The following is a 20,507-nucleotide window of genomic DNA, read 5'->3' as shown; positions in this document are numbered from 1 at the left end:
AACATCCTTCACTAAAATTATCCATTTTCAGAATTGCTAATTTACATGTTAATAAGTTTGATTTAAAATACTTCCTTAAAATAGTTTTTAAAAAGTAAACAGTTCCAGGCTGGGGATATGGCTCAGTGACACAGCACCTGCCTGGCAAACACAAGGTCCTGAGTTCAATTTCTGGTACAAAAAAAAAAAAAAAGTTAACAGTTTCAACTTTAAAAATACTAAATAAACAAGAAAATTTCTATAAATGTTTTAAAACATACTATTTTTCTTTAAGAAAACTACACACACACACACAACCTGGTATACATATATACAATGGAATGCTAGTGTGATTAAGAGCAATTTTGACATAATTTGACACTACTGTTTGGACAGTAAAAACTACTTTTAGAACAAAGCAATTTAACTATAGAAGTATATCTCAAAAAATATTAGTTACTAGAGGCTATAGCTCTATGAGAAGGCGTGAGACATTTTTCTGTGAAGAAGTCATTAGAACAGCTAAGCCAAAGGATGTGTATATATTTGCAAAAGTCAGAAAATTTTCTATAACATATGTCAATGAATTTATATGCATGCTATTTTTCTTCAACTGAAATCATCAAAATTTACAACATATGATGGTTAACAAGGGAAGGCCTGTACAACTCACTCTTAGGAGGAAAACCGTCACAGTGAAAATCTAAATAGAAAAAAAAGCCAGAAGCACCCACTTCATGGAGGGCAGATGTCGTAGCACCACATCAACGGCATGGACAGGGTTAGTGCTGATTGGCTTGTCTAATTCCAGTGGCTCAGGCAAGGTCCGTCCTGTCAGTACTTCATGCAGTAGGTGCCAACTCACCCGAGAGACAAATTTGATTGACACCTTGAAAGGTCGATCTTTTCCACCTTCCCCAGGTAATGTAACATCTAAATCTACCTGTTCACAGGTAAAGAGGAAAGTGGCAAATGTTAAAAGAGATAACTACAATTATCTAAAGTTTAACTTACAAAAAAACTCAACAGAAAATGCAAAAGTAAAATAATCAATCTTAATGTCAAATCAGTAGACTAAAATTTAAGTAACATGGTTATTCATGCCAGTATTATTTAATACTGCCAAATGCTGAAAATTACGTATATGCCCCAACATTTAGGGCACTATAAAATAAATGAAGATCTTTTAGAATTGCTATGGGATAATTTGCAAGCCATATTATTAAGTTAACAAAAGAAAGTACAAAGAATTACAAATAATATGACATCTTTTGTGTAAGGAATAAGGAGGAATAAAAAAATACTCATGTATTTGCTCACTTTTGCAAACAAAAACACAGGAAGCAGGAAGCAGAAAAAAAAAGAAACTGATTATTTTTAAAATATGGAAAGGAGTTAACTGGAAGAAGTAAGGGAAGAACAATTTTAAACACAGTATATTTTGGGGTACCATTTTGACATTTGCAAACATTAAAGTTCTACACAGCAGGACCGTAGTAGTCTCAGCTATAGGTGGTTGAGGTGGGAGTATCACTTAAGTCCATGAATCAACCCTAACCAGCCTTGGGCTGGGGATATTAGCTCAGCTGCACAGCGCTCACCTGGAACTTGCAAGGGTCCTGAGTTTGATTCCCAGGACAGGAAAAGAAAAGGACCACCCCGCCTGAATAATACAGTGAGACCTTCTTCTCAGAAAAATTACTAATTTATTTACTGGGGGAGAGGGAAGTCTATCTGAGACAAGGCTTTACTATGCAGTTCAGGCTGGCCTTGAACTCACTTTGTAAACCAAGCTGGTCTTAAACCTGCAGAGATCCTCCTGCCTCAGCCTCTCATGTGCTTGGATTACAGTCACACACCACCATGTCTGGCCTAAATAAATAATTTTTTAAAAAGTTCTACATATTTAAAAAGTTTTACAAAACAACAAGGATAGAAGGGAAAAAACTGAGACTAAGTATATAAGCAAAATTAAACTCAAATGTATTTTGAATGATTATCATAATTGCCTTGAAAGAAAGAAAAGGAAACATTAATGCAAGTACCTATGTACTGATTATACCCTGAGTTTAAGAGATAAGGATGGAGAAATGGTGGTTTGGAAGAAAAACTGCATACAAATGAAACAAACTCCTTTATTCCAGTATATATTGGAGCTTGAACCCAGGGCCTAATACATGCTAGGCAAGTCACTACCACTGAGCTACTTCCCTAACCACCTCTCTTTTTTCTTTTTAAATATGAGACAGTGTCTTGTTAAATTGCTGGAGTTGACCCTGAGCTTTCAATCCTCCTGCTTCCACCTTCAAATTGTTGGGAATACTGGCATGTACCACCAAACTTGGAGGCTGCTGCTTCTTTTTCCGGGGGTGCTAAGATCAAACCCTGGGTCTCACAAGTGACAGGCATAGCTCTACCACTGAGCTATCTCCCCAGCCCTAAAACCTTAAACTTGATGAGAAGCAAGAGCTTAAGAGTTTTCTGAAGGGATTTGGTCTAAAAGAGCTGGGATTGAGGAAAACAGATTGTTTGGTTCCTAAAGCTGCCTGCCTCCAGCACACAACTCTGGTGTGTTTATTTCCCCAATTACCAACATGTCTGGAGACATACTTCTTTCTGCTTAGATGTTTGCTACCCACCTGGGAACATAGACAGAGGAGCCTCTAGAGTGAGTACAGTACCCAACCAGCCCACAAGCCACACGACTGTTCAAGGCTAGTTAGGTGTACAGAACGAAACAAATCAAAACCTCTGGAGTGAAGGCAGCCTTGAGGCAGACAACACAGCACTGATTGGCTCTGGAACCCTGACTGGCAACAGAACACATCAAATTAAGAAATCTTTGCACAGCAAAAGGACAACCTACAGAATGGAAGCTTCTTGACTAGCTTCTCTTCTTGACTAGCTTCTCTTCTTACAGAGGATTTAATATCTAGAATATATAAAGAACTTAGAAAATACCACCAAAAGAATGGTATAATCCAGTCAATAAAAGAGCAAATGAACTGAGCATACACTCCTTAAAAATACAAATGGCCAATAATTACAGGGAAAATTTTTCAATGTTTTAGCCATCAGAAGAATGCAAATCAAAATTACATTGAGGTTTCATTTTACCTAGTCAGAACAGCTATCAACAAGAGCACACACACACACACACACCAAAATACCTATAAAGATGCATGGAAAAAAGGAATTCCTACACTGTCAGTGGAAACATAAATTAGCATGACATTATGAAAATAAGTATAAAGTTTCCTCAAAACCCTAAAAATAGTTGGCCATAGTGGCACACGTCTGTAATTCCAGCATGTGGGAGGCTGAGGCAGGGGGATCACTAAAGGTTCAAGGGCAACCTAGACTACACAGTGAGCTCAAAGCTAGCCTGAACAACAAAGCAAGACCCTATCTCAAAAAAACATATATACACACACAATGCACAAAAAAAACAAAAAAAACCCACATGCACACACACATACACACACCCCAAACAAAAACCCTAACAACCACCAACCAAACACAAAAACTATAAAACCGAACTATCATACAATCTAGGTATATCATTCTTCAAAATACACTTAAGGAAATTAAAGTCAGCATATTATAGAGATAGTGCTTGCTTTCCTATGCTTGTCATACCACAATTCACAAAAGCTAACTTTGAGAGTCAGCCTACCTGCTCACAAGTTGAAAAATGGATAAAGAAAATGTGTTGTATATATACACAATGGAGTATTTTTCAGTCATTAAAAAGAATGGAATCATATCATCTGCAGGAAAATGGATGGAAGTAGACGTCACCAAGTTAAATGAAATAAGCCAGACTCAAAGACAAGTACTACACGTTTTTCTTACTACATGGAATCTAACAACAAAAAAAGATGACATAAAAGTACAAGAGAGAAACCAGGCGAGGTGGCACACACCTGTAATTCCAGCACTCTCAGGACATGGAAGGCTGAGGCAAGAAAATCGTTTAAGAATTTGAGAACAGCCTGGGCTACAAAGTGAGCTCAAGGCCAGCCTGAACTACACAGTGAGACCATGTCTCAACAACAACAACAAAAAATCACAAGACAACAAAAGAGAAAAAGGGAGGAGGGGTGTAAGAGAGGGTAATAGAGAGATGGATATGAACATGTTATATGCATGTATGAAAATACCATATTGAAGCTCATACTATATAAAATTAAAAATACATTTATAAAGGGGACAGAACTAGAGATCATCATATTAAACAAAATAAGCCAAGCTCAGAAAAATAAGTGTCATGTTTTCCCTAAATGAGGTATGATAGAAGCCTACAGTGCATGTTTAAATTTAAAAATATTTACATTAAAAATATTTAAATTAAGAGGCATCTTGCCAATTAATCCCCCTAAAATACTAGCCCTTGCTTCAAATGTATTTATTCTATTTTTCTTGCCACTTTCTGAAACAGTTCTGCAAGCTCTCTTTTGCAAATGTCTTCAGTAGGGCCACTGCAGCAGTGCTGACGTCTTGAATAGATTCAATACGTTTACCCTTCACAGTCATTTTGACTTTGGGGAAAAGCCAGAAGTAGCCAGTGCCAAATCTCAGCAAATAAGGTAGACAAGTACACACTGTACTGTTTTTATGAGTCTGTCTTTCTGTTGGACAGCACCTGACATCAGTACTCACTGTGGTTTTTATTTATTTATTTTTTTAGACAGGGTCCTGCTGCATAGCCCAAGCCAGCCTTGAACGTGTGGCAATCCTTCTGCTTTAGTCTCCCAAATGCTGGGATTATAGGTGTATGCCACCATGCCTAACTCACTGTTTCTAATCATACCTAGTGACACCATTCACTGTATTCTTGATCATACTTCATGAAGATACCCACAAAAGATGATTTCTAGAACTGCTTCAGACAGTGGCAAGGACAATGACATAATTATGTTCTAAGCAAGAGGGAATACTTTGAGAGGGTTATGGAATGTGTCTCACTACAATAATTTTTTTCTTTTTTATGAGATAGGGTCTTGTCATGTAGTTTCATATGAAAATGCCACATGTAAAACACTTTTTTAAATGCTTAGAATCATATTAGGAAGGTAGTCCTATAACTGTTTTATCTTTATTTTCATTGTCTTGCAAGTTGAGTAAATTTTTCAAATGACTGAAACAATTAAAGGTGGATTGTGAAGCAAGGCACGGTGGCTCATGTCTATAATCCCAGCACATAGGAGGCTGAGGCAAGAGGATCACTGCAAATTAAGTGGCCAGCCTGGACTAAAAAGTGAGTTCAAGGCCACCCTGAATTGAAACCCTGTCTCAGAAAGAGAAGAGAAAAAAAGGAGGGGGGGGGGGCAGATTGTGAGAATATATAAAAAGAGTTACAAAGAACCTGAATAGACACCCAAACACATATAAGGTGCTCAGTATCACTATTTATCAGGTGAAACACAAATCAAAACCACGAGATAGCATCTCACACTTATTAGATGGCTGCTATTAAAAAAGGCCAGAAAGTAACTATTAGCATGAATGTGTAGAAATGGGAACAAACAATTGTACACTGTTGGTTGGAAAGAAAAACAGTGCTACTGCTTTGAAACACAGTATGGTCAATTTTTCTTTAAGTTAAAAATAATTACCTCATGATACATTAAGAATCTAAAGTATTCTCAAATAGATACTTATTTATACATCTATATTTGTAACAGGATTACTTAGAAAAGCCAAAATGTGTCTAACATGTTGATGAACAGCTAAAAAAGAATGTGCTATACACATACAATGGAATATAACTAAGCCTTCAAAGGGAAAAAACCCCAACATATGCTACAATATGGATAAAGCTTGAGGATATGATGGTAAACGAAAAGACAATCTATGATTCCACTTAACGAGGTTTCTTAGAGTAGTTACGCTCATAGTGTGCTGGCTCGCAGAGGCTGAGGGTTGAGGGCACTGAAGTTTTTGTCTAATGAATAAAGTTTCAGTTCAACAAAAAAAAAGATCATTTTGGAGATGGATTTTGCAGATGATCTCACAATAATATTAATGTACTTAATATCACTAAATTTTAGCCATTGTACCTTAAAATGGCTAAGATGCTAGTGTTATGTTATATGTATTTTACCACAATGTTTTAAAAGAAAGTATTTCCCCAGAAGATACTTGCTACAAGGAGAAATCTGGTAGTTATCTACTTAACCAAAGTTTACATAACCTATTCAAATTTTGTGCCTTTCAATATCAGGCACAAAATGGAAAGGATGCCTGTGTAACATTCGTACCAAAAATACACAAAAAAAAAAGAAAGAAAGAAAAATATAATTAGAATTATGCAAGGGTGAACGTGAGACAAACACCAATGGAGAGACATTCTGCAAAGTAACTTGCCTGTAACTCCTTCCCCCTCCCCTTGAGAAAGTGTTACCCTATGTAGTTCAGGCTGGCCTTGAACTCACTATGTAGCCCAGCTGCCCTCGAATTTGGAGTGATCCTCCCGTCTCAGCCTCCCCAAGTGGTTAAGATCATAGGCTTATGCCACTTTGCCTACCCTTGCCTATAATCTTCAATCATGTTAACATCAGGAAAGGGGAAAAAAAGGATAGAAAATTGTTCTATAATAAAGACTAAAGAGACAGGCAAAATAAATAAATAAATATATATATATATATATATATATATATATATACACATATACACACACACATATATAAATGATTTTGTAATAGTGGACTAGATTTTATGTCTACAGGAGGAGATATGTTATACAGTATCTTTAAAACAACCAAACAAATTGGAATATGGATTGTTGATTAAAGTATGTCGATGTTAAACTTAATGAAGCTAACAAATATACCATTGTTTTTATCTTTATTTTTAGTAAATACATATTAAAATTAAAGTAGTATGATATACACAATCTAATTGTTAATGATTCAGGAGAAATATGTATCAAATCATATATATAGCTAAAAATGGAGGTAAATAGTAAGAAAAAAATTATAAAACCAATGTGGCAAACATTAAGGATATTGGTGAATCTAGGTTAAAAAAAAATACATGAAAGTTCTCTATATGCTTGTTATAAACTTTCCCACCAAACTGAAATTATTTCCACAAAGAAAGTTTAAAAATTAAAAAAAGTTTAAAATTTTAAATATAGATTTATATATAGATTATATAACTAGTAACAAGTAATATAATTAATAGTAATAAGATTATTAAAATGATAATAAATTCATCTAAAGGGAGACACGGAAAAGTATACCTTTACAGTAAAGGAATGTAAATCTTACCCCAGTAGTTGCCACAGGAAGTGGATTAGCTGTGTAAAGGCTTCTTTTTCCATCATATACTGGTCTACGGTCTCCAAATATAGTAACTTTAAAATGCTGAACCATTGAGTCAACTACCTCCCTAAAGAAGGAAAAAAAATTCACAAAAAAATTAACTGAAGTAATTTCTAGTACAGTTGAAAACCATCAAATTTCAAAAGACATTCATTCATACATGATAAAGATTTTGCTTTCAGAACCATGACTTAGGATAGCAAAAAAAGACAATGCTGCTGGCAAAGGATGACACGTATTTCCCAAAGACAGAATAATGAATCCAGTACATTAATCATTCTGGGACAAAACTGACCTGCACAATACTCTCCTTAGACAGTGACTCAAAAATCTCTTTCATCAGCTGAAAGCATTCCCAGATATGCTCACCTCTCTTTCTTGAAGAGTAAGATGCATGCTCTATTTTGCTAAAAATAGTTCCTACTACTAATAGAGAATAGTGTTCTGTATTAGAATTCACTCTGTTGCATTATAATTATTATTTACTCATTAGTATTGTGATTTAAAAGGAGACATGGAAAAGTATACCTTTACAATACAGGAACATACATCTTACCCCAGTAGTTACCACAGGAAGAGCACTAGCTACGTGAAATAGTGCTGCCTCAATACTGTGAGGTTCTTGCGAGCAACAAACACACCTGCATTCCTTATACTTCCCTATCCTTAAAACCACGTCTAACAACAGCAACAAAAAAACAAACAACAAACAATAAACCCAAACCACATCTAGTCTGTAAAGATACTATGAAACTTCCTTTTTAACCAGCAAACTTTTTGATCCAATATACTCAAGAAGAAAGACATTCAAGACTCATATCTTAAAAAAAAAAAAAAATTGACCATAGAGAATGACATCAAATATCTATAAATCAACATTTATTTCTGGACACACATATTTACATAAGCAGTAAGAAGACATCTGGAAGGGTAAGTAATAAAAAAAAGACAACAGTGCTACCAGGCACTTGTAATCTCAGCACTCAGAAGGCTAAAAAGGAGGATCACCATGAGTTCGAGGCCAGTGTGGGCAGCACAGTGAGTTGGAGGCCAGCCTGAATGACATAGTAAGACAAGACCAAAACAAAGTAAGACCAGGCCAGACCGCATGAGAGGGTCACAGGGTGACTTCTATTTTGTTTCTATAATCTAAATATGTTACCATGAAAGCAGTACTACACGGTGTTGATATGAGTTAAAATGAGATTAAACGAGTCAAATACAACTCATGCAAGGGGGCAGGGAACAATGGAAAAAAATTAACATTTTCTATAACAAAAAAAATTAAGCTGACCTGATACACACAGTAACTTTCTAGATTACACATATTTCTCTCTCCCTTTTCTTTGTCTTACTAAACCTGTTTAGTAGGTCTTTCTTTTGACAACAAAGATTTGCTTTACCCTTCAGATCTTGGGTTCAGAACAAAGTTCAATGATTTTCTGCCATTTTTTCCTTTCATTGTGGCCATTACATTTTAATAGAATGTTTTGACTATTTTGTCATTTTTATTTATTTGTCATTTTTATATGTATTATTTATTGGTCTTTTTGAGGTAGGATCTCACTAGGCAGTTCAGGCTGGTCTTGAGCTTTCTTTGTAGCCCAGGCTGGTCTCGAATTCACAATGATCCTTCTGCCTCAGCCAAGTTTTAGGTCTGTTTTAAAGTTAACACTAAATTTAAACTTACTAATTTCTGGCAACTCAACCAAATCAATGTTGGCTATTAACAATGTTCACATATTTATTGAACTGAAACCAGTAATTTGGTATTACTTAAATGAGTATTGTTTAAATGTTGGAGGAGACAGCACTGGTAGGCAAAAAAGCATTTTAGTGGCTTAAAAAAACACCTTGTACAGTGTGTCCTTAATAAATATTCTAGAGGATAATTAATCTACTTTAATGAACTGCCAGAGCCTCTAAAGGAATCCTTCTAAAGTTGAATTCAATATATTTTCTCTAAGTTAAATCTGGTTTTCTTCTGATTGTTCCCCCTGTTTAGTTAATGATGCTTCCATCTTTCTGCTTACCTAGATTCAAAATCTGGCTCATCTCTTTACTTATCTAGTTGTTGGCTTCACCATTCTGCAATATTTAATAAACTAGTTCTTTACTTTCCATTCCCAATTAACACCATCTTAAATAAACATTTCAAATCCTAGAATTTGGATTATTTCTTGTAAGTTTCTTGGTTTTTATGTCTCAAGTTTTTCCTTCTCATCCTAATTTTAACACCGCTGCCAATTAAGTCCTTTACCTCCACTTTTATTGCTCAGGTAAAAAATGCTGAGTTAATCATATTCAGTTGGTGGCATATTATCAACTCGGCAATGCCCTTCTTTAACTGATTTCTTTCTTTCCATCTCCATTTCCTATTCCCATCCTTTTTTCCAGTTTCTAATGTGCTTGATGAACATCTTCCTGTTTTGTATGTATTCCTTTCAACTTCTACACTGGAGTTTAAAATCTACTCATGCTATTGAGGCACGCTTACTTAGTTCACTATTTCTTTTAAAAAATTACTTTTCATTATTTTCAAAAACTTTATGAAAACCTGTTGCAAACAATTTAAATATGGCTTAGTTCTGTTTCTGATTAAAGTATTCCACGTTTTCTATCCACTCCCCTGCAAGAAGCCTTAGTATCTAACTCCCAGCCACCCAAAACAACGCTCCAATTCATAATCTCTTTACATGTCTCCCATCAACCTGTATAGAAATTCATTTCTTGTTACATAGCTACAAAACAGACTGAGTCAAAATGAATTTTGTCAACTTTGATAAAATGAAGAACTGCTAAATTGCTCTTCAGAACGGTAACACTAATCTGTCTATGCTCCTTGATCTTCCCTGTTCCCTGTATCCTAGCTAAGAGCTGGCATTATCCATTCTTGCTTGGGAAATATATACTAAAAGCTTGACAGATAGATATAAACTAAAAGCTTGTTTTAATTTAGATTTCTCTTATTACTAATTCTTGGATGTGCCTGGTTTTCTTTTTGCACAATTCTTTATTTTCTTTGCTCATTTTTCTAACTGGGGATCCAGTCTTATTAAGTTGAAATTCAATAGAATTAATACATAAACAGGCTTTTAGTATTATAAGTATTTATTTCCACAATGTTAGCTGTTAACAATGCCCATGTATTTTTTTAACTGAAACCAATAATTTGATATCAAATTAATATTTTTTAATTTATGGCTTCAGGCTTCACACTTTTGAGGTGCTGTTTAAGAAATATTTCCTAGTATAAGTATCCCTTATTGGAAATGCTTAGAACCAGATATTCTTGAACCTTTACATACAGAGATATTTTGGAAGAGAGAACCCAAGTTTAAACACTTAACTTATGTTTCATGTACACATAACCTGAAGGCAATTTTATATATTATTAGTAATTTTGTGCACAAAACTTCATGGAGTGGGGCTGGGGATTTAGCTCAGTGGCATAAGCACCTGCCTTGCAAGCAGGCAGTCGTGAGTTCAATCCTCAGTACCGATAAAAAGGAAAAAGACAAAAAAAAAAAAAAAAAAAAAAAAAAAAAAACTTCATGGAGTGAAATCTTCCATTGTGGCATCATATTGATGTGCAAAAAGTTTCAGATTCGGGAGTATTTTGGGTTTTGGATTTTCAAATTAAGGATGTTCATCCTGTAATAAATCACACAATTAACTTAAGTTTCCTTGACTTCAGTAATATTATTTTGGGTATTAATTCACTTGAGGTTTCTCTTTATAAATAGTAAGTACTCAAACTTTATTTTTCTCTATATAGTTAACCAATTTCCCCATACCATTTATTAATCAGTATTTAACCAATCAATTTGTAATAGTACTTTTATTTTATTACATTCTCATATAAACCAAGTTGGCTACGTGTTTTCTATATTGTTCCAGTGGTCTATTTTTCTGCTCTTGGGCTAGGACCATATATTTTCATTGCTCAAAGGATGCTTTATTAACTTGTAATATGAACTGGGGCAAGTTCTCTCACTTTTTCTAAGCTAACTTGAACATTCATAGAACTTATTTTAGAATAACTTTCTACCCTAAAAAAATTATTAATACCAATAAGGAAAGACAAGCTACTAGGCTGATGTTTCTATAAGCAAGTATATCTCTGTTAGGTAAGAAATCTCCAAATAACACAAGAGACATGACTAACAGGCTAAAAACATAAATAATTGTTAAAAGCCATAATGAACTACATCAATGAACTAAAATGAAATATGGTAAGAACAACTATAATATGAACACTTATGTTTGAAAGCTTCAACTGCAATCATAGCACCTAAGAGGACCCCATGTTATCAAATTACGGAAGGAGGATTTAAACAACAAGTGCAAAATGAGCTAATGCTGTCACGGGACTTCCTCCAAATTAAAGAACTTAAGTTACATATATTTAAGTACCCACATAACAAGGCAGGTAACTACCCTACAATATATTACACAGGTCATTTCATATTTTGAAGTATACTGTTTAATTTGGGAACGCTGAAGACCATCAACAGTGAAGGTAGCAATCCTGATAGAAACTCATGTGATATAAGTAAAAATAAATCAAATTAAGGACTCAAAGTCTAAAATAAGACTCAAAGAAAATTACAGGACACTGGCTATTTTGATAGGTTGTCATGTGAAAAACTAGGTAGACTTTGGAACAAAAATTTCCAAGCTTTTCTAGCTATAGCTATAATTTCTAGCTATAGAAACAGACCTGAGTTTTTAGTTCCACTTTGTTCTTAAAAAACAAACAACAACAACAACAAAACACTATTTTGGTGGGGTGGTAGTGGTGATGGTGGTTTACTGAGGATCAAACCCGGAGCCTTTGCAATCCTAGCTACTTAAGATGCTAAGGTAGGATAGCAAGTTCAGGGTAGCCTGGTTGTTTAGTGAGAACCTGTCTCAAATTTAAAAAAAAATAAAAAGGGCTGAGGATGTAGCTCAGCTGTTGTATGTTTGCCTAGCATGAGTAAGTCTATGGGTTCAAACCCCACTGATGCAAAAGAGAAAGAAAGAAAAGAAAAGGTTTTCCAGATAACAAATGAACATATCAAAATGCATTAGCATTAAACATGACACATTAACACCAAGAATGAATTCTGACAATTAACAGAAACTATTTTCTGTTATAATTTACAATACTAAATGCTAGTCTTACATATTATAACAACTGGGTAGGTTAGGATTGTAGATTCTTTTGATATTTTGTTTAAATGTAGAAGTTTTAGCGAAATAACTGTACATTAAATGAGTTTCTTAGGTTACAATGAAAAGTAAAATTATAATAACTAAAATATATAAAATATTTTAACTCCTAAAGCAATATTTAGGAACATAATTTGAGAAACAAAAATCCATCTTTTACTAATAACCTTAATCCAAGAAATGAAGGATTTTTGCAGACTATAACATAATACACTTTTTTTGTGTGTGTGTCTTTTTCCTTTTTATCGGTACTGGGGATCGAACTCACGACTGCCTGCTTACAAGGCAGGCGATTATGCCACTGAGCTAAATCCCCAGGCCCTTACACTTCTTTTTAGAAGCTTGAACTAGAATTTAAAAATCCTAGCTGGGCATGGCAGCAAATACCTGGAATTCCAGCACTGGAAGCCAGCCTGAGCTACATGATGAATTCCAGGCCAGCTTGGACTACATAGTAAGATCCTGCCCTAAAAACAACCAACTAAACAAACAAGAAAAATAAAAAGAATATCTTAAGTATTTATGGCAATTGTTCAAAATGGAACATACTTTAGCATAATACTTATTACAAAAGAGGGCTATGATAGTTAAAAGAAATATAGAGAAGACCCAAAACAATTGTTAAGTTTTTTAAAAAATTACTTCAGAATTAAATTCCAATCAGGTTTACATAGCTCTTAAATTTAGCATCAGGGGCCAGTAGTTTAGCACAGCAGCACAAGCGCCTGCTTGGCAAGAGCAAGGTCATGAATTCGATCCCTGATATCTAAATATATAAATAAATTAATTTAGCATCAGTAGCATTTTATCTTTTGTACAACTATTTGGTAAATTAAGATAATTGGCTTATATCAACTTAATTTAACCTAGGGAAAAACTGGAACACACTAAAAGTAAATCAACATACGTTTACACAATGAAAACTATCTACACAAGTGGACAGATACTAGTAATACCTATCAACAATTCTGACATTTGGACATGTTTATTTGTAAAAATACCTAAAAATTTCAAACATTATATGGATACTAACCCAAAGACTAATTTCTATTGATTAGTCTGTTTAGTTGTTACTTTAAAAAATTTTTGAAATGTGAAATAATTGCCATCTGATAGCTTTCCTATCTCCCAACTAATTTACTAGTAAGGACAATAAAACTTGTTTATTAGCTGACATATTATGTACAGTATATTTCCCCCAAGATGTTTAAACATTCCAAACTGTATCATTTGATTTTTACCAGCAACATTTTCTGAGGTATGTCTTCTGAATCATTTTATTTTTTATTTTTAAAATTTTTAATACTGGGGGCTGGGGATTTAGCTCAGCGGCATAAGCACCTGCCTTGCAAGCAGGTCGTCGTGAGTTCGATCCCCGGTACCGATAAAAATGAAAAAGACAAAAAAAAAAAAAAAAAAATTTTTTAATACTGGGAATCAAATTCCGGACCTTGCACTTGCCAGGCAGGTGCTTATGCCACTGAGGTATATCCCTGGCCTTCTGCATCATTTTAATTAGAAGTGTATCCATCCAGATATCTGACCCAAAGCACAAGCATAAAAACATAAGCTAGGGGCTAGGGATTTAGCTCAGTGGCATAAGCACCTGCCTTGTAAGCAGGCGGTTGTGAGTTGGATCCCGGTTCCGATAAAAAGTTTTTAAAAATCTTAAAAAAAAAAAACAAAACCATAAGCTAGACAATACCAAGATTTAAAAATGTTTGTGCTTCAAAGACCATCAAGAAAGTGAAAGAACAGCATGTTGAAAGGAAGTACAATTTTGTGAATCATTTATCTGATGAGACATTTATTTAAATGTATAATGAACTCCTAAAACTCAATACTGACAAGACAAACCATCCAATTAGAAATGAGCAAGGGACTTAGAAAGACATTTCTCCAAAGAAGATCCACAAATGGTTATTGAGTACATGAAAAGGTGCACAGATGATTAACTATTGAGAAAACTGCAAATCAAAATGAAAGTAAGATACTATACTACTTCATACTCACCAGGATGGCAATTAAAAAAAAAAGACACAATAAAAAATATTGATGAGGATATGGAGAAACTGGAACCCCTCACATTTAGCTAGTGGGAAGGTAAAATGGTAAAATCACTTAGGGACAATAATGAAGTTTCTTAAAAGAGTAAACACAGAGTGACTCTGTGATTCCACTCTTATGTATACACCCAAAAGAAATGAAAATATATGTCCACACAAAATCCTGCACAAGGTTTATTCACAGTAGCTCAAAAATGGAAATGACTGAAAACATTAACCGATAAAGTAATGTATTATATCCATTTAATGGACTATCACTCAGCAATAAAAAGAAGTGAAGGTCAATACTGATATGTGCTACAACATAAACTTTCAAAACATTACATAAAGAAAAAGAAGTCATTCAAAGGATGCATATTGTATGATTCAAATTATTTCAGAGATCCAGAAGAGACAATCAACAGAGATAAAGTATCTAATGACTAAAAGGGTCTATGGGAGTGGAGGGAATGGTGATTGACTGATAATAAATATGGGTTTTCTTTGGGGGTTATATATTCTAAAATTAGATTGTGGTAAGGATAGTACATCACCTCCATAAACATACTAAAAACCACTGAGTTGTATATTTTAATAGGTGAACTATATAGTACGTGAATTATGTATTAAGAACATTACTAAAAAAAAAGTATGGCCCTCTTGGTATACTATCCAACTCTAACACTCGCCAACAGTATTCTTTTTTATAATTTTTTCTTGCTACCAGGAATTGAATTCATGACCTTGCACTTTCCGGCAGGCATTTTTCTGCTGAGCTATATCCCCAACCCCAATGATATTCTTTTTTTTTTTTTAATTTAAAGAAAAGGAAACAAAAAAATACATAAAGATAAAAAAGGGTAGAAATAATACAAAATTACAGAAAAACAAACGGTAAGAAATCTCTGGTTGATAAGTTACATATTGTCATCTTAGAAATAGCTGTTCAGGTTACAAAATTAAAGTATTTAAAATGACATTCAAAAAGTGACACTGCAAACAGTTCTACTCAATGATCAAACAAAAACTCAGTAATATGGTTATCAGTCCTACACACTTGTTTTACATCTCAAAGAGGGTAAGATTAAACATATCAAAACAGAACAAAACAGTTAAAAAAACAATTTAAAGAAATACAGATTTCAAAGCAAGTCCACTGGAGATCTTCACTATCTGTCTCTAGTTTCTTACAAATAGTTGTTCCCCCACAATGATATTCTTAGTAACAGCAAATATGTTCCTTTAAATACTACTAATCTGAAATTTGCATTTAAAAGGCCAAAATGATATCAATATAGACTTATTTTAGATTCTAAAATTCAATTGATATTACATTACATCCATATGTAACAGGCACAAAGGTCAGGCATTGTTATTAATCATAACAGCATATGATAGCAATAAAAGTATAATGACTGTACAGTAATTTGTAAAAGCCAACTGAACCGAACAGAGCTCTACAACAATCTACTACCATGAGATTCCTCCACACTTTCATTCATGTATAAAATAGGTCTTTCAGGGCCAGGGATATAACTCAGTGGCATAGGACTTGCCTGGTAAGCACAAGGTCATAAGTTTGATTCCTGGTACCAAAAAAAAATACAACAAAAGTTTAAAAACATAGGTCTTACAGTTACGTATTTGCAACTTTTTACCCATGTATATAATTCTATCATTTAATGATTTTTTAATACATAAGTCTATTTAAGGTTTATCTCCATGAATATTTAGTAGATTGGCAAATTAGTATACAATTTCAATTACAGAACTTCTATCCTAAGTCACTTTTTTTTTTTTTTTGGTACCAGGGATTGAACCCATGATCTCCCACTTGCCAGACAGGCTCTTACACCACTGAGCTAAATCCCCAGCCCCGAGTCACATTTCTAAACATATTTGGTTTTTGGTTATTACAATGACTTGTTTAAAAAGAGCCCCCAAACTAGTAACATTTGGAACTTGCACTTTCACCAAATGATCATTTTCAATCAAAGTCACTTAGTAGAGAAACGAAAGGAGAAAACCCCCTTTCGCATAAGAAAGGGGGCAAGGAAAGTGGAGGAGGCAACAGACAGAAGATCTGAAATCTAAACATTGACTCACAAAACTATTCATAAGCATTTCCTGGAAATTTGTCCAAAAATCCTCCTCTGACTAAAGTGGAAATTTGTTTCGTTAAAATACTTCATTCTGGCCGGGATTTAGCTCAGTGGCTTACGCGCTTGCCTGGCAAGCATGAGGTCATGCGTTCGATCCCAGTACAACAACAAAAATAAAACAAACCAAAAAAAACCTCATTCTACTATTATGATTAATGTCTTAGTGCCAAATATTTGTCCATGTGGCATATGCACAAGGATAACCTCATACACCCTATACTAAGTATAAAAAAATTTAAGTAACTTAGGTGATAATCACTATGACACTACAGAAAGTGACAACAAAAACTTTTGTACTAATAAAACAATCTGTTAGTTTTAACCATTTTGGGAAAGTTAAATTAGATGCAACTAAACTGCTGCATTTTGATCCCTATTTTGCTAGTGTTAAGAAGAAACTGCACAGTTCTATATGATTCTAATTTCCAAAATTTCAGCTGCTAATGCATAGGAACTAAACCACCTATTTCAGCAAGGCCACTAATAGCTTTAACTGACTAATCATGTGGCAGACAAAAACAAGTCTGCTGAAGAAAATAAACGGAGATATTCTCTTTCAATGAAGACACTATTAACAAGTTTAATTGCCCCTCTATATCTGAAGGTTCTACTTCCTTAATTCAACAAAATTCCAATTGAATATACTTGAGAAAAATTTCATCTATACTGAATATGTACAGACTTTTTCCCTTGTCATCATTCTTTAAACAATATAATGTAACAACTACTTATATAGCATACCCATTTCATCAGACACTGTAATCTACAGATGATTTAAAGTGCGCAAGAGATGTGTGAAGGCTGTCTACAAATATACAACTATTGTAAATATGAAATTTGACTGTCTGGAGATTCTGGAATTTGTAGGGGGTCCTAAAACCAATCCCCAATCTATCAGTCAAGAGATGACTAAATAAAGCTGATATGCCCTCCCCACTTTGACATGGGAAGAACTAGAACATTTAATAATAGATTTCAATGAAATGCCATTTTTAAAGTCCCATGGAAATCCTGTAGTTTCTATCAAAACTCAAACAATTAGCAAGGGCAAGGCCCTGGATTCAATCCCCAGCACCAAAAACAAGCAAGCAAGAAAACTAAAATCCAGGCAGGTATGCTATACTAAGTTTTGGATGGTATTCTGTAGGTAATATGAAGCTGATTAAATCTTTAAAGTAGGAGAATAGAGAGTAAGATAATCAGATTAAAAATCATAATCAGTTTAAAAAAAATCTTTTTTTAGAAAAGGACTACAGGGGCTGGGGGTTTAGCTCAGCGGCATAAGCACCTGCCTTGCAAGCAGGAAGTCGTGAGTTTGATCCCTGGTACCGATAAAAACGAAAAAGACAAAAAAAAAAAAAAAAACAAACAGAAAAGGACTACAGATGAGGCTCAGTATAAAGGCGCTGGGTTCAACCTCCAGGACTAGGGGGAAAAGTAGGGGAGAAGACTGAAGAATAATTTCTGAAATAAAAGCAAGCAGTAAGACTTCAAAACCAAAAAGAAGTACAAGGAAATAAAAAGCCTAGGTTGAAAGGGTTAGGGTTAGGGTTAGGGTTAGCCTAAGGTTAAAAAAAAAAAAGGATACAGTAGAATAAACAAACTACAAGAGTCAGGGCTGAAAAAAAAGTTGTTTTGACTTTTTCTTGTAGTACCGAGAGGCACACTTAAAGAGCTGTCTAAAAAGCTCAGGGTAGGGGTGCAGGCTTTCAGTAGGGTTAGGAGTCATCTATTCTTTCTGATAGCTTCGTACCTCTGGTTCTTCCCAACTGCTGCACTTTTTACTGTACATACATACATACACACAACTTATTAATGCTCCCCAAATTTCTGCTAATTGTTTTATCTAATGAGTTCATTCTCTCCTTCCTTTATAAAAGATTTCCTAGTGGCTACCACATCTGGATTCTAGAGTTTTGGTTTCACCTTTGCTACTAAAAATGGTGTGTTATTAATTATTAATTAGTCTCTTTAACTTTCTGAATTTCAGATCTAAAAGATTACTGGATTAAAGATTTCTTCCAACTGTTATACTATGTAATTTTTTCATTACATGTTAACTCTAACATTTATAAAGTTGTTTTAACATTATCACAAAATCTCAGTATGAGATGGAAGGAAGAGGAAGGAGTGGGGAAGACGATGAAAACAGAATTAAGACGTTATATATACAACAAATGTAATCATTATATACTGCAAACATGTATCTATAAAAATAAAAATGAGGGGCTGGGGATTTAGCTCAGCGGCATAAGCACCTGCCTTGCAAGCAGGCGGTCATGAGTTCGATCCCCGGTACTGATAAAAATGAAAAAGACAAAAAAAATAAAAATGAAAGAAAAATTCGAATTAAAAACATAAAGCAATGTAGATTTAAAAAAAAATCTCTTTAGCAGATACATTTTTATGTAGAACAGAAATTCATTCATTTTTATGTATAACAGAAATACTAATAAGGATGGCAAGTCCAAAAAAATCGGACTGCTGTATTTCTTCTATCATATCTACTGAATTACAAATTTTGACAAAAAGAACTATTTCATAAATTAAAACTCTGAATAATACTAGTAAGACTGAGACAGTATAAACCAAAAAGCTAAATTAAAAATCATTGTTTTCTAAATGTATTTGTTTTTAATCAGAATATACTCAACATACTTACTACATAATAAATTCCTTTTACAATCCCTGAACTAGCTAAACCTCAATGATACATACATATAGCATTTGGGGGAAGGTAAAGGAAGCAGAATGATAAATCTTTATATATGATCTATACTTATTGCTTATGGAAAAGCAAAGAATATAACAGAAAGCACGAAACCATGACAGTCACTATCTCAACCTATCACTACTACCATCATCACCATCATCTGAAAGATCACCATCATCTGATAAGTAAGGTCAGGTTGGGAGGAAAAAGAAAGCACACACATATCACCTAACAGTAACTTAAAAAAGATATGTTCAAGTTTCTCAGCCTGGTTCCAAAAGCATCTAAAAATGACGTGGACATTTTCTATTATCACAAAGAAAACGTAAGAATAATTTCAAGGCTGTTTGCAGATTTTTCTCACAATCACAGCTCTGAAATACAATTTCAAAATAAATTATCTAGTGTTTGGTCAAATTGTTATATACTGTCATTGTTATTCAGATATATAATGTATTAAAGCAAGCACTAATAGCAAAGATCTTCACAGTTTCCTGATGCTTACCTGTTCACTCTCCTAGGACACTTGTCTGGTTTAATGTCTACCTCATAGAGGTAGACATCAATCTTTGGGATTTCAACTTGAAAACAGTTAGCCAGCAGTTTAATGGGTTTGCCCATGGTGCCATAGCCAGGTCTTCTGGGCACCATGAGTAGGGGCTGGGCCCCAACAGGTCCTGCCAAGGAGAAGAAAAAAGTCTGTTATAAGTTGCATCTGATAATCCTGTCAGCCAGAATACATTAGAATTATAAATGTAGCTGATAATGGTTAAAGCTTAGTACTGAATGTGACATCATTCCTAATATCTCAGCTTCCTTCACCCCAATTTCTTCTCTTTGCTTAAAAACAAGCAAATGCTAAGCATGGTGACACATGCCTGTAATCTCAGCACTTGGGAGGCTGAGGCAGGAGGGTTGTTGTGAGTTCAAAAGCCAGCCTTAACTACAAACTGAGACCCTGTCATAAAAACAAAAACAAAATAAAACAAAAAAGAACAAACAACTTTGTTTTGGCAAAGGTGTAGAGAAGGGGGGACAATCATATAAACCCTGATGAGCATAA

At 34.2% G+C, this 20,507-nt stretch overlaps 1 protein-coding gene across 4 annotated transcripts in view; it reads right to left on the bottom strand.

Moving 5' to 3' along the window:
* Positions 1-20,507, bottom strand: part of Ago3 (argonaute RISC catalytic component 3) — a 116,993-nt gene that overhangs the window by 73,479 nt on the left and 23,007 nt on the right. For 3 of the 4 annotated variants that reach the window (XM_063236069.1, XM_063236070.1, XM_003471484.4), the window contains exons 2-4: positions 19,950-20,121; positions 7,254-7,374; positions 714-922 (exon numbers count right to left, since the gene is read on the bottom strand). In XM_063236069.1, the coding sequence (XP_063092139.1) occupies positions 714-922; positions 7,254-7,374; positions 19,950-20,121 (502 nt within the window). Of the gene's footprint in view, positions 1-713; positions 923-7,253; positions 7,375-19,949; positions 20,122-20,507 lie in introns of those variants that run through there. The other variant, XM_063236071.1, reaches the window with a different exon arrangement.

The sequence above is a fragment of the Cavia porcellus genome, unplaced genomic scaffold (assembly GCF_034190915.1).
Source record: "Cavia porcellus strain 051 isolate PalLab524CR breed Dunkin Hartley unplaced genomic scaffold, mCavPor4.1 scaffold_25, whole genome shotgun sequence".
Lineage (NCBI taxonomy): Eukaryota > Metazoa > Chordata > Mammalia > Rodentia > Caviidae > Cavia > Cavia porcellus.
This window is presented reverse-complemented; position numbering and strand designations above follow the sequence as displayed.